The following is a 15,607-nucleotide window of genomic DNA, read 5'->3' as shown; positions in this document are numbered from 1 at the left end:
TAGTTACATTACTAAATGATTAAAAAATAGTAAGGCCCTTGGTGCTGATAGTGTGTTGAATGGGTTTCTTATACAGGGTGGTTATGAGGTTGGAAACAAGTTACTGAAGATTATGGATATGATCTTTGAAAATGGGGAAGTACCTAGCAACTTTAAGAAAACTCAAATTAAACCCCTCTAAGAAAGGTGATGAGTGTGGAGAGCAAGAGCGAAAGCGGTAATTATAGTTTTTATTAAAATATTTATAATATTCCATACAGCAATCTTTTATGAAATTAACAATTTAATGAAATTTTAAGAGAAAAAACATGCTATTTAGCTAAAAGTAAGGACCCGTATTAAAACTTTAAATTAATAAAAATTGTCCATATATTAGGGGATTCCCTCCTCCTGTGCCCCTCTTTATTTACGCTAAATTTTGTCTTTTTTTTTCAGTTCTTTAAGAAGAACTTCACAAACATTAGGGCTGCTAAATTAAATGAAATCTTTGTCAAAGCAATGGAGACTTAAATTTAAAGAGCAAGGGATTCAGAGGGGTGGTTTCATTTATCTTCCCTCATTTTTCTTACCTCTTCATCAGTTTTCCTACCTCTTCTTGCACTATTCTTCTTGTTCCATTCTTCTGGTTTCGTATTGCTTTCGTTTTTATTCTTTTGTTGTACTAATATAAATGAATAAATAAATCTTAAAACGAATTCAGCTACAACTGAATATGCAAATCAAGCTTAAAGCGAACAAAAATATTTTACTATTGTAGCATAAATGTAACCCAAAACGAACAGAAACTAAATAAACAATCATAGCGAACAAACATACAACATGTACTAACATAAATGAATTTACTGAAAATGGGGCTTTATTACAAACATTTTCTTATGTACTTATTACAACATTGAAAATAAAAAATGAAATTACAGTAAAATCAAATTTTGAACTGGTTGGCTTTTCAGCAGTTGACACCATTACATATCAAATATTTTGTTTAACCTTATTTCTTCCCAAGACCGTTCACGACAAAATTATTTTCACTACAAACAAGAATTTAGCTACCGCCTCCTTTCCTAACTTAAAAATCGAAAGCCTACTGCGTCATTGGTGCTTCACTGAAAGTGACTTATGTTACAAATATTCTCTTTTTCATTTATTTCAGCATCAAAATGAAAATACATATTACACTATTCAAATTTTACTTATTCAATTTTATTCATTATAAAACGAATTTTACTCTTTCAATTTTATTTATTCAATTAGAATTAAACCATTAGCCCTCCTTATAGTATATTAAACGCTAAATGCATATAAAATGCGTCCAATACCTTGTTGCCACTGAATGTTTCTCCTTGTACTATAAAAATATTACATTTAGATGCCTACTGGCACAGAAATTCATGCCCATTACGCCACTGCGCGTGTGGGCGGTTCTAGCAGAAAACAAGCTGAATTCAATCAATGAAATCAGGTTCCAATCCGGGCTTTTTAGCCTATTGATACAATATATTCTGACTATAACTGAACTTTATATATTTGGAACCAGCATAAAAAGCCAATGCTTTTGATCTATTAATTGGTATGAAAATTCATTGTATTAGAGATTTGGTTTCTATTTGTCCGAGATTCTCCTTGCTTATAAACAGAACTGTTTGATTCTACATTATATATTCTACATCTATTTTGGAATATAGGTAGAATATTCCCGAATTTCTTCTTGCTTTTATTCTTTTTATTTGTTTTACCCTCCTATTTGCTGCTCATTTTTATAAGCGGGGATAATTTATTGCAGGAGGAATTTTGCGTGGAGATAATACACCGAACTCCACCAAAATTTTGGTCATTAACTTTTTTATTCCTTTTTTTACCGCTTTTTGTGTCTCTTTTTTTCACGCCGTTTGCGCCGTTATTCTCGTTTTTTTCTCGCCGTTATTCTCGCCGTTTGCCCATGCAAAAACTCGTTGAAAAATCAATCCAACCTTTCTTTCTTTTTTCAAAATTACCCTAAAGTTAGCTGATATTCCAAAAAAGAACTCTGCCACATTCTTTTATTTTTTTTTTAATTAAAGCTTTCACTTATTCATAGTATGAATATCTCATTTAAGAGCAATATTAGAACTTTTCTTGTCCGCAGATCTTTTTTTATTTACTCGATTCGTTGAGAGTTAGTGTTAAAAAAGCTCAAAATTTTTTGAAGTCTCGCAAGGTGAGGAAACTGTTAAGCTACTCTAAATTGTTGGAAATTGAGATAGGTTCTATAAAAAGTATTTTTGATCCGCTTTTACAGATCAATCAGTTTTTTTGTGAATTTATTCTTTTTTTCACAATAAGCATAACCGTCTCTATTATTTTGGTTTGTCCGTTTTTTACTGTTTCTGTCAAAGAGTGTTAAACTTATAAGAGTGAAAACTGGTGTTAGTGTCGAAAAGATCCCTAACGCCATCTAAAGTTTGGTATTGTTTCGGATTGTTCAAATTCAGAAATCTGATTTGGAGATCAATAACTTGTTACTAATTTTGCCGATTATACCAACTCCAATGATTTTACCGTGTTACTATACTAAAAGATACCACGAAATGTCAAGTCATAGATGGTGTTGGTGACTTTTTCAACACTAGTGTCAGTTTCCACTGTTATTAAGTTTTGATATCTGCTTTTATAGTATAAAAATAAAAACTCGTATCTCTTTATGGACTCTTTGATATCATTTTTTGAAGCTATGAAGCTTTTTAGCAAACTACCTTAGTCCCTAATTAACTATTTGTCCCCGCGTTTTGTTTTTACCCATTTGATTTATTATTCGCTCTTTGTCTATTCTTCCGTTGTTTTTTACTCCGCCTTTAAATTTTGTAGCGGATTAAAAGTAAGTTATTATTATAGACTCTTTTTTGATACTATCATGTCAAGTTACTAAAATTTCCCCAAATACAATAATAACTCATACTGAAATGATGAAAATTACAGTAACTAAAGCAACAAAATTTGATGAAATTTATATATTCAAAAGCAGCATAAAAATTCTGATCCAAAAGAATCTAAAGATTCTTTTGGTGCATCTATTAGTATCAAAATTCCTTTTCTTTAGAGTTTCATTTACTATTAAGCCGGGTCGCTCCTTATTTAGAAAGCTACCTCAGTCCCTAATTAACTATTTGTTCCCGCGTTTTGTTATTACTTGTTTGATTTATTTTTCGCTCTTTTAAAATGTTTGTATCTTTCCCTTCTTTTTTTACTCCACCTTTAAATTTTATAGCAGATTAAAAGTAAGTTATTATTTTAGACTCTTTTATGATACTAGCCTGTCAAGTCGCTAAAATTTCCCCAAATAGAATAATAACTCATATTGAAATGTCTAAAATTACAGTAATTTAAGTAACAAAAATACATAATAAAAAAGTATATTTTAATTAAAATCTCTCATAAAAATTATTAGAGGGTACGACTAGAATACTCCAAAGTATGCTCCAACATTTTTTATTTATCATTTTTATTATTTATTTTATTTATTATTTATTTTTATTTATTATTATTATTATTTTTATTTTGTAGTTCATGAATTTAGTGGAGAGATTATTAGCAGCTTGTTTAATAAAACTGATTTGAATTATCTCCTGCAGGCTTGGCCAGATCATGGCGTTCCTGCAGACCCTGGCTGTGTTTTAAATTTTCTTCATGATGTTAATAGCCGCCAGGAGGCAATCGAAGGTGCTGGACCGATCATAGTTCACTGTTCCGCCGGAATTGGAAGAACTGGAACATTTATTGTTATTGACATGATACTGACTCAAATTAAGAAGCACGGTCTGTATTATTTGAAGATGGGCTTTATTTGCGAAAACATGTATAATATACTTGTGCCATCAGGGCCGTATCCAGGATTTTTGTTCGGGGTGGGGGGGTTTGGAGAGGGGGAGTTTATTGAATAGAACTATAAAAAACGCATCAAAAATTTTTTATGCATGTTTGCCATGTTTTCACGAGTCGGACAAACATTTTGGGTAAGGGGGGGGGGGGATTCAAGCCCTCTAACCTTCCCTCCCTCTGGATACGGCCATGTGTACCACACATTGTTTGAAGTCTCCTTCTACTCTATTTTGTTTTTAAGTCGAATAGAGAACTGTGAAATTTGTCATTTAATATTAGGCTCGAGCGATAATCGAGCGATAAGTGCTACCTAGTAAAGAGCGAACTTTATTCTATAGCAACGAAAAGTTTAAAAATGCCTTTTCTAAAATTGTATTGTCAGAATAAATTTGATTTTGTTGTTTATTTAGAAATGGTAATTATTATTTTGATAAATCTTAATAATAAGATGTTATTTTTAAAAAATTTACAAGAATTTCGACAAACTTGAAATCTTTTTCCTCTATTTCCTTTTGAAGTTGAATCAGGTTTGTGAGATAGATCTTTTGAAACTTGGCTTAGAAATTGCATCTTTAATTATACAGTGTTGCAGACTGTGGACTCAAATTCTTAAAAATCCCAATCCATAAAAATTCCCAACTTTTCTTGGAAAACCTGTTTGTCAAAAGTGTTAATTGAATATATAATCAAAACAAGTCGAGCTTTTGGAAAAGCTTTTGGCTTAGAAACTTGACCCTAAATGTTTGTCCGACTTGTAAACAAAAATGCACATAAACAAATTTTTGATGCGTTTTAAAAAGTTTTTTTGAAACTTGTATTTGCTCGACATACTAAACTTGTATGTGCTCGCGAAGATATTTTTTATGTTGGATGGAGGGTGTCAAGTCGACACAATATTTTCTTATGTAAATTTTTTATATCACTTAGAAATAATCTTGAAGAGTAGGGAGACCCAATTTAGTCAAAATTGGGAAAAAGAAGTGACCTAACCCTTTAAGTCTCTTTCACATTGGTTTTCACTTTTCACGCTGGGCTAAGGAATCTCTGTGTCGCAATGGCAAAACCCGGTAGGAATAGAACCAAGTTCTACTCTGTTTTGCAATAGCGTTTGCTGATCAAAATTGTATTATTTGGATTATTTTTAATGGAAGTTTTGAAGGAAATATTAGCAAACTTAGTGCGAGAGTAACCTGATCTTGACAATACCCGGTGAATACTTGACGATATCCGGTGATGATACTTGATGAATCCGTTATTAACAGAGTCAAAAACTAACCAAGATTGTGCAGGTTCAATCTTGGATATTATTTACAAGGAATTCTGCAAAAGGGTCGCCAGTAAGAGCAACCCCAGAATTTACCTATCTTTCAATTTTTCTTTTTTTTTTTAAATTTATAATTTCTGATAATTTTTAAGAAAAATTTTTTATTATTTATTTGTAATTTTTCTCAATCTGTCTTGATTTTTCACGTAATCAACGAGTGCTCAAGATGTTTTCCCTGGGTTATAAGAAACACTATATATTTGCTTCGGTTGCGTCCGTCAGCCAACTAATGTCATTGTCAAGCCTTTAGTATCATATTTCTTGCGTCTTCTTTTTTGCTACGAATGTGAAAGCGTTAAGGTCAGTTGCAAACAAACACCGGTCGTCAACGAGCTGCAGACGAAAATATGCGTTAGATTTTGGAGCCTTATCCCGCAGGAATATTCAAATGTTTTCCATGAGTGCTTCTACACTCCCTTGATCTACGTTAAGATCCAACAAACCTATAATAATTTCTATAATAATAAATCTATAATAATAATAATAATTCTATAATAAATCATGTGCAATTGTCTAACATTGTTCATAACCTTATCAACCCAAGAATCAATTTAACCAACTCAAGCTTTAAATTAAAGCTTTATATTTTTCGTTTATTTTTATATGGACTATGTAAAAAATAGGATTCTACTGAAAAACAATTTCTGCCATGATATCATGCAACATGACTTTGGTCCGTCATTGTCTTGAATAACCTCCCCGCCCAAGGAAAAGAAATTACAAGATTTTTCATGATTTCCTTGGCCATTTTCTTTTTCATTCCAGGAATTACATACATAGTTGTAATTCCCATGAGGAGAACAAGAACGAATGGTTAACACTCGACAATTATTTGCTTTGCTCAGCCAGGAAAAAAATTGATTATATAAAAAAAAAAATTGAAACAAAAAATTTCTATCTCATGCTTTTTACTAATAGTTTAAATCGCGCCTTATAATTGTATAACATATTTTTATCTAAATAACTTCCGCAGTAAGAGAGTTGAGGGGTGGTATCCCCACAGTTACATTTCATGTATTGATTCATTGTAATTTCTATCATTGCCAAAGAGACAGGGTAATTTAGAAGAGGAATGCTTAATTAAACTTAATTATAATGTATGTTTGTTTTAGTGACATATAAGACTGTAAAGGTGATATTCTTCCTTTGCCAGTCTGAATTGATCCGCACGTAAACCGTATAGACAGTTGCTAATGCTATTTTTGATTTTTTAGGGACTAATTGTGAGATTGATATTCAGAGAACAATTCAGACAGTGCGTTCTCAAAGATCAGGAATGGTCCAAACTGAAGCTCAGTACAAGTTTGTCTATATGGCTGTCCAACATTATATGGAGACCTCTATGCAAAGAATGCAAGCCGAAAGAGTAAGTCGAAGTTGTATATATTCTTTCTTTGAAAGCTAAGGGTAAAAACTTTCACTCATAAAGGCCAAACTGATAGGAGACAGGGTCATATCGAAAGGCCTGACATTCTATAGAAACTTTAATGTAAAGAATGGAAGCTGAAAGAGTATGACATAGTAGTATCTATTTTTTCTTTGAAAGCTAAGGGCAAAAGCCTTCACTCATAAAGGCCGGGCTGGTAGGAGACCAGGTCGTATCGAAAGGCGTGTTTTTCTATAGAAACTGTAATGCAAATAATTCAAGGTGAAAGAGTAAGGCCAGTAAAGAGACCAGTCACTCATAAAGGCCGGGCTGGTAAGAGACCAGGTCGTATTGAAAGGTCTGACATTATATAGCAACTGCAATGCAAATAATGCAAGCTGAAAGAGTAAGGTGAAGTTTTATCTATTCTTTCTTTGAAAACTAATGGTAAAAGCTTTCACTCTTAAAGGCCGGGCTTATAGGAGACCGGGTCGTATCGTAAGACCTGACATTCTATAGAAACTGTAATGCGAAGAATGCAAGCCGGAAGTGTAAGTCAAAGTAGTAAATTCTGTTCAACTTTAAAAAGTATGGTGACATTTATTGGTCATTTAATTTTTTTTTGTGTGTGTGTGTGTGTGTGTGTGTTTTAATAAATGTTGTACTTTAAAGTACCAATAAGTGCTGCTCTTTTAAGTTCCAGAAATTAAGTAGAGGTTGTTAATAAAAATTTCTTTACCAAATGCAATATAACGTACGACTTGTTTTCATTGATATTGATAGTGATTATTACTGTGCCTCGTGAGCATTACGTGTACAATAAAACTATGATATTATTATTATTCTTTATTTTTTCAAAGTGCTACTCGTTAAAGTAGTAGAAATTGAGTGCAGGTCGTTACTAAATTCATCATAACGTATTTCTAAATCATTGTTATGAAGTAGTGAACACCACTTGTTTTATTTATAGAAGAGTGCATTGGTTGGCCGTGACTACACCAATATTCGGTATTCAAGCGAAGCCGTTGGGCTTTCACCATTGACAGTATCGCCCCAATTGGCTGCATCCACTCCTGTATTGCCTGCAATGCAGTCTGGAAAACTTGATGAAAAGGGACCAACCAAATGTACATCCGAAGTTCATTTAGCTAAGTACGATCTCAGTTTATTGTCCATCAGTTCTCTCTCTCTCTCTCTCACTCTTCCGCTCTCTCCTTGCATCTCTCACTCTGCCTCTCTCTCTCTTCTCTCCTCTCTCGCCATCCTTCTGTCTCACTGTTTCCTTCTCTTTCCCTTTCCCTGTCTCATTCTTTTTTTTTTGTTTCTCCATATTAATATATTCCAGAAAAGAACTCTTTAATATACAGTCGGTTGTTCTGTGTTTTGTCTCTTCTTTTATTAAATAGTGTGGTTTAAAGTAGAAAAAAAAATAGCTATGGCATACAATTTTGCCCTTGTAGAATTTCTTTTTGTAAGTCTGTAAGACTTTAAGCTTATAACTAATATGCAGCGAGAGCATAGCTCTCGCTGCACATGATGTCAGAAGGGCCTTTGATTCACTAATTCATGAGCAGATTATTTTAGATATGGGCCTAGTAGGTGTTGATCCAAGTATGTTAAACCCTTTATAAGATATGTATAAAAATTTAAAAGCTAGGCTTAAGCTACCAATAACACCAAACCTGACAAATAACCCGGTACTCCCCGTTGAAAAAGGTGTAAGGCAGGGTGCATTGACATCACCTACCGCATTTAATAACAGCATCGTTAAACCACAATCTAAGTCAAATCTGACATACATTCTGAGAGGAATTGATCTATCGTTAATAAGCTATGCAGACGATGTACTTAATTTGAGCCGCCTCCTTCACGGTTTAGAGGAGAATTTTATCCAGCTTCAAGTAGAATATGGAAAAATAGGCCTTCAGTTTAACGAAAAGAAATCTGACGTGTTGTTATTTAATGCTAAGCAAGGGTCTGCTGTTGATGTTAGGCTGGGTGGTGCTACTGTTCGGCTTGCCGAACACATAGTTTATTTGGGGATCCCTATTGGTCGGTCTATGCTTGAAACACGTCATCTTTTGCAGAGTCATCTGCAGAAGCGGATCTCTTTAGCGTATAGCCGTGTTGTAGTTTATAAGCGTCAGTTTGATCGGCGGATTTTGGCCCATCTATATAATGCAATGGCACTTCCTCATTATCTGTATCTAAGTCCCTTTTGGAGGATTTTCCAAAAGGAAGATAAGAAAAAATTGCGGTCTACATATTATAAATATGCAAAGTACCTCTTACGGCTTCCACCATGGACAAGTAACCGTATTGTGACAAGTCGGTATGGGATCATCAACCCTAATGAAGCAATATTAGCCCAAATCGCCAGATATAACTCTAAAATTGTTACTCATCCTTGGGCAATTATTTTGAGGCAATAGGTTTTTTATTTTTTGTAGTTAGATACTCATGTGTTCTTTATTTTTCTTGTGTGTTGTGTATTCTTCTGTAGTGAGTTTTTTTTTTTTTTTTTTTTTTTTTTTTTTTTGATGGGAATTAAATATGCATGTATGTATGTATGTATTCCTGTACAGTGATATTTAAAGTTGTATGTATGCAAAAGCGGTTCAGTGCTTCATCGAATGTTCTTTATAAATTATTGTTGTGATGTTTCTTTTTTTTTTCTTTTTTTTTTCATATTCCTTTTTTTTGTCGTTTTGTCTGTATACTCCGTCTCTGTTTACTTTGTATTGTATGACGGGTTAGAAATAAAATAAATAATAATAAATAAATTGGTGAGCGACGAGATTTCCGTAGGTAATGAAAACTAGGTCCCTTCCTCTGCTTAATCGCTTGAGTAGCACGTCTTTCGAACCCTTCGATGATTTTTGTCCTTTGTTTTTTTTTAAACATTTCTTTTATCTCAGGGTAAAAGAAAGGTATATGCCTTTGAACATAGTTGTTTCAAATGTACTCAGTTTGATTTTTTTTTTCTTATCATATAATAATTTCTTTTTTAATATCTATTAATAACAGAACATATTTTTAGGTAGGGACACACAAACTTAAAAAGTCTTACTTTACGATTGGTAAGTATTCGTAATTCCTGGCCATTCGTTAATTTGGAAATAATCAAACAGGTATCTGAGGCCTAAAGGCAAGCAAGCATTTATCATTAGAGAGATTGCTTGCAGTCAATAGCACTCTTCATTAAAAGCTGCTAAATTGTACACTTCAGTCAGCCTAGTCTGTTTTATCTCTCAGCGGGAGGGGGGGTCTTGTGGAAACTAACAGGATTTTATTGGGAGGGGAAGTTAGATTTTTATGTTTTGAGTAGGGGGCAAGCTAGTATAGGTGCTGCCTGTCCTCAACAAATAGTATACGCTAGTTTTTCTTATTTTTTATGCTTATTGTCCGACAGTTCTTGACCATTAAAATTTACAAAATATAGCCTGTTGCCGATTTTATTGTCAATAGTATTCACATTGATGTGACAAAATCATCTGTTTTGATGCACTAGCGTTGTGATTTTATGATTTCTCTTGTCAGCTACAAAATGCAATTATAGTCCAGGGGTTTGCATGGGGGGGGGGCATTCATCACCTATTCTTTTTTTGCCCCATGCCCCTTATATATTGAAAACTACCTATGCTATGGTTTTGTATTCTGCAGAACTTGTAGTGTTTGTTTAAATTTTATTGATTCAAAATTTTGAGATAGATGGAAAATAACAACATCACTCCTCCCTCTCCCATGAGTGTGTCATTACCTTGTTAGATGCAAATGCCTCCTTGATTTTTCCCCTTTTTGATTCTCTCTATTTGCGTTTCGTTTTCATAAGTATTAATATATTTCTTTATTCAGGAATGTGGACGAGGCTTTTAGGCCACAGATTTATGAGAACATTCCAAGTAGAGATAAGAAGCCTCATTTACTCCCGCTATTGACAAGTGCTGCCAATATTGGACCGCCACCTTCCTTTGCGGCACCACCACCGCCTAGCTGAAAGTTATCTGCGATTTATTCTAGTCTCCCATTTGTGTTTCAAATAGTATATTATGTGAGAATTTTTAGAGAGGGGTAGCTTCGTCAACTCGTGATCGTATATAAATATTAACTACCATACCCGTAGCCTATAACCGTATATATTAACTATATTCTTAGCCTAGGCTTTGTCTTTATCTCTTTTTAAGCTTTCTTTTTGAGGCACCTGATAATGGTGTTACTTATGGTGACGTCATTTATGTTTGTAATCTACTATATATGATGTCATTTGTTATCTATCCCTTGTCATAAGATGCACGTATACTAAATCCTCTTGCATATGAGGATGCAGCTTTTTGACAAAAATTACATTTAATTACAATAATATCTCTTATTAGTTACTAAAGCACTAAATATGGAAAATGCCTTTCAAATGAGCCCTTAAACAGTCCTCTGTGATGTTCCAGTTTCACCCTAGCGGTGAAGATAAAAGGAATGGAAAAAAAGAGGACAGGCCAGTGCTACTCATGCAAAAAAGTGATTTTCCTTGTTGTTCAAGGTAAAGGGAGGAGAGGGGGGGTAAAGTTTCCTGTCTGGGGATTTCGGTAATGACGACTCCAATTAAATACTTTTCGTTATGACCTGACGCCGTTTCGGGCTCTTTTTCGGAATTCCCATAATTTTTCTTTAAAATAGCATTTTACTATTAAGACTAATCGAAGTAATAGTTACTATTCTTGAAGCAGCTATAAATGGCATTTTTTGCACCAAAGAAGTTTTTTTGCGGGTTTTCAAATTTTTTGTTACCATGGGCGTGGTTCCTTCTTTACTAGGTTATAGCAATCGCTGCAACCATGATAATTTTTCATTTGTACTTGGATTACCGCCAAAATAGAGATTGTTAACAATGCCTAAATATATAAAAAAGATATGTTTTCTTTAAATTCATTGAATTTCTGCATAGAGACTGCTATCAATTCCTGAATATCTTTAAAAAAGGCCTGTTTTCTTTAAATTCGTTGAGTTTCGCCATAGATGTTGCCAGCAATGCCTGAGTATCTAAAAAAGACCTGTTTTCTTTAAATTCTTTGAATTTCTATATAGAGATTGCTAACAATGCCTGAATGTCTAAAAAAAACTTTTTCTTTAAATTCTTTTAATTTCTGCATAGAAATGACTAATAATTCATGAATATCTGAGAAAGAGACCTGTTTTCTTTAAATTCTTCGAATTTCTACATAGAGACTGCTGACAATACCTGAATGTCTAAAAAAATTCTTTTCTTTAAAGTCTTTTAGTTTCTGCATAGAAATGACTAATAATTCATGAATATCTAAGAAAGAGACCTGTTTTCTTTAAATTCTTTGAATTTCTACATAGAGACTGCTGACAATGCCTGAATGTCTAAAACAAACTCTTTTCTTTAAATTCTTTTAATTTTTGCATAGAAATGACTAATAATTCATGAATATCTAAGAAAGAGACCTGCTTTCTTTAAATTCTTTGAATTTCTACATAGAGACTGCTGACAATGCCTGAATGTCTAAAAAAAATTCTTTTCTTTAAAGTCTTTTTATTTCTGGATAGAGATGACTAATAATTCATGAATATCTAAAAGAGAGACCTGTTTTCTTTAAATTCTTCGAATTTCTACATAGAGACTGCTGACAATGCCTGAATGTCTAAAAAAAAACTCTTTTCTTTAAATTCTTTTAATTTCTGCATAGAAATGACTAATAATTCATGAATATCTAAGAAAGAGACCTGTTTTCTTTAAATTCTTTGAATTTCTACATAGAGACTGCTAACAACGCCTGAATATCTAAAAAAAAACTTGAACAGAAAGTTCTGTAGAGGACTAAGCCCTCACTTGGACCCAATATTTCTTTGTCGGTAAATTGGTTAAAGAAGACGATAAAATTGTGTTCAAATTTCAAATAATTTAATAGCTGTCCCGTTCAGAAGCTAAATTAATTAAAGTAAATCACACAAAAATTGATGAAATAAAATAAACATACATGACTTACTCTAGTATTAATTTGGGACAAATCAGTTTAACTTCAAATTTATTAGAGTATGCCTGTACTTGCACGCTATTAGCACCCTTAGCCCATTAGTAGTATTAATACATGAAAGCATACTTTTATATGAAAAGCAAAACAATTTTTTTTTTTGGGGGGGGGGGAGTTAATCCTAAAAACTAAACGTAAACCCGAAAAGTTAATTTAGTCACTTTTTCTTTTGAAAGGCTTATTCAGCTATTAATAGGATCGTTTGAAAATATAGTTTCGAAAAGTTCAGAGAAACTCAAGTTTTGAATATGAAATAGTTCGTTGTGGCGTTCGTTTGATATAATTAGAAAAGAAATATTCCATCAGTACTGAGGAAAAGTCAGTAGTAGTCCAAAATTCTGCTGGATCGTTATTGTAGACCCAGTATGGTGAATTGCCACAGTGATAAAATTCTATAACAAAGATTTAGTATTGAAAATATAGTAAACCAGTATAAATGAATAACATAAGGATATTTAAATTAAGTTTTCACGACTAACATGTTGGCTTATGCAAGACAATGAAATTCCCAACTCAGATTTAAAGTATCGTTTCCATACTTCAATTCAGCTAAATGCACACATAATTGAACCTAATGCCCCTATAATGTTTCAATAGTTTTTCACTGAGTCTTTTCGGCCTTTTTACTGAATCGTTCCGTATACGACCTGGGCTCTTTCATAGTGAATAGGACCTTAGTCTTGGCTGATTCTAAGGCAAGAAGCCGTGCTTGAACGGACTGCCTGTGAACCTAATGGCCCAAAATTGAATCATTAATATTTTTATGGTCCTCTTTGGCTATTTACTGAACCTTTCAGTTTACTGCCAGCCTCTTTCAGATTGAATAGGGTCAAAAATTTTATTTTTTTCGTAAGGGGTAGGGCTAAAAAATAAACTTAATCAGGCAAATCATTGGGAAAATACAATCCATGGAACTTTTGAAGGAAAAGGGAACCAGCCTGAATAAAGAATGTTCTTCTTTTACCGCGTTATTATAATTTCCCGTATATTATTATATATTTCTATATAACATTTTCTTCTTCTTATTAACAAATAGGCCACAAAAATATACAACAGGTGAATCTCCATTTAAACTAAAAATAAACATTTTCATTGAAAATAAGTCCTGACGCAAATTAGCGTCTATGGGACGACCTTAAAAAGCATATTAAGTATTAATATACTTCCTATGGGAGAAATCTGTTATTAACTCGTCCCCCCTCCCCAACCCTACTAAATATAATAATTATACATTTCCCGAGGGAAGCATAAGCTAAACAGCGCTGATGTCAAAGTGCAAAAGAGCAGACCAGCTATTTTGCAGAGGATTCTGGAAATAAGTGTAAAAATTACCTCCTCCTCCCCCCACCGCGTCTAAAATAACATAAACTTATTTTGCCTTATTATTGTTGCATTTGATGATATAATATGATATTTATCAACATTAAAAGCCTTTACGGGGCATAACAAAAATTATCTAATATAACTCTTACTTGTTTGACTACAGCTCCCTATTCTAGCCCTAATCATCTCCCGTTATTCCAGCGCCTAGCTCTTCCTCGGTTTTCTGAAATATATCTTACTTGGCTAGCCCAAGAACCTTTTCTCCTGTCACTCAAGCACTCTTGGTATGCTTCCTTTAATGGCTAATCTTCTTGCAGAGATAATAGTTTCTCCCTATACCCAACCATGCTAACTAGTCTTTATTCTTATACTAATAATGATAATTACCTAGGCATACTGCCAAATACGGATGCCTACTTTTTCTAGGGGCTCCTCAAACTCTACTAGTACCACTCCAGAGAATCCAAATAGGGCCTTTACACCAGATGATTTACAACTTTACTTTTCTTTGTAGGGGTATTTCAAATCCCTACTAACACCACTCCAGAGGATCTAAAATAGGGTCTTTATACCATATTGTTTGTTGATTTACTTGTTTTTGTAGGGGCTCCTCAAACCCTACAAGCAGCATTCCAGAGGATCCAAAAAAGGGGCTTTATATCATATGATTTATAGCTGTACTTGTTTTTGTAGGGGCTCCTCAAACCCTACTAGCACCACTCCAGAGGATCCAAAGGCATGTGTACCATATGCTTTATGGATCTACTTGCGTTTTGTAGATGCTCCTCAAACCCTACTAGCACCACCTTAACGGATCTTAAATAGAACCTCAAGGGTGAGTTGTAGCACCAATCCGATAACCTTACAACCTCTCAGTGAGAGATTTGGTGTGGCGTCAGTGGCTGTTTTCTACAAGTACATTCACTACCCTTACTCCGATGACTTATATCTACTTTTACCACCGCCTGTCTGGTTATTGCAGCAAACACGTATAAGTATGGTATAGTTGGGTTACCTCGTGGACACATGCTGAGTACTTAAGGAATGATTGCTTCTTTTGGAATTTTCTCCTGAGGGGGTTGTCACTGAAAACCCATCTGTTGAAAAGGAAATTTGACAGACACAACTCTAGGGAAAAGACCAAAGTAAATGTAACTTCTTTTTTTATATATTAATAATATAATGCCTTATCGTATATTTCTAGACTTGAAAATAAGTTAATTGTGTATGTTATTGCAGTGTCATTAAATGCAATATCTTGCAAACGGAATTTAATAGTACGAAACTCCCTCTCTGTCAGGAAAATAATTAATTGTGGTTAAATACAATTGTGTCATTTAATTGCATTGTATTATACTATGTTTTATTTTTCAACAAAATTTATTGTAGTGATAATTTATGTTCATTATATCGGTGTAATGCTCCACACATACTAGCTTTTGTTATTCGTTTGTTGTTGTTTTTTTCGATTTTCAGCTATTGCAATTTATGCATTCCTGGTTCTCTTCTTTTTTCCTACTTCAGCTACATACGCGAACTATTTGTATATTTTCGAAAAGATATTTGATCAGATATTCTTTGGACGAATCAGGGCTCGTCCAAGATATACCAAGACAGCAAACAAATTTTCCACTTTCCAGTCGTTTTTAAAAAGAATCGTAAATTGTTGTGAAACTCACCAAGGAAATAGTTCGA

At 33.5% G+C, this 15,607-nt stretch overlaps 1 protein-coding gene across 1 annotated transcript in view; it reads left to right on the top strand.

Moving 5' to 3' along the window:
* Nucleotides 1-15,340, top strand: part of LOC136030695 (tyrosine-protein phosphatase corkscrew-like) — a 32,451-nt gene extending 17,111 nt beyond the window's left edge. Inside the window, exons 6-9 of the mRNA XM_065709764.1 lie at nucleotides 3,606-3,789; nucleotides 6,391-6,542; nucleotides 7,513-7,694; nucleotides 10,398-15,340. Of these exons, the coding sequence (XP_065565836.1) occupies nucleotides 3,606-3,789; nucleotides 6,391-6,542; nucleotides 7,513-7,694; nucleotides 10,398-10,539 (660 nt within the window). The 3' untranslated portion in view covers nucleotides 10,540-15,340. The remainder of the gene's footprint in view (nucleotides 1-3,605; nucleotides 3,790-6,390; nucleotides 6,543-7,512; nucleotides 7,695-10,397) is intronic.
* Nucleotides 15,341-15,607: the final 267 nt, after the last annotated feature.

The sequence above is a fragment of the Artemia franciscana genome, chromosome 8 (genome assembly GCF_032884065.1).
Source record: "Artemia franciscana chromosome 8, ASM3288406v1, whole genome shotgun sequence".
NCBI classification, from domain to species: Eukaryota; Metazoa; Arthropoda; class Branchiopoda; order Anostraca; family Artemiidae; genus Artemia; species Artemia franciscana.
This window is presented reverse-complemented; position numbering and strand designations above follow the sequence as displayed.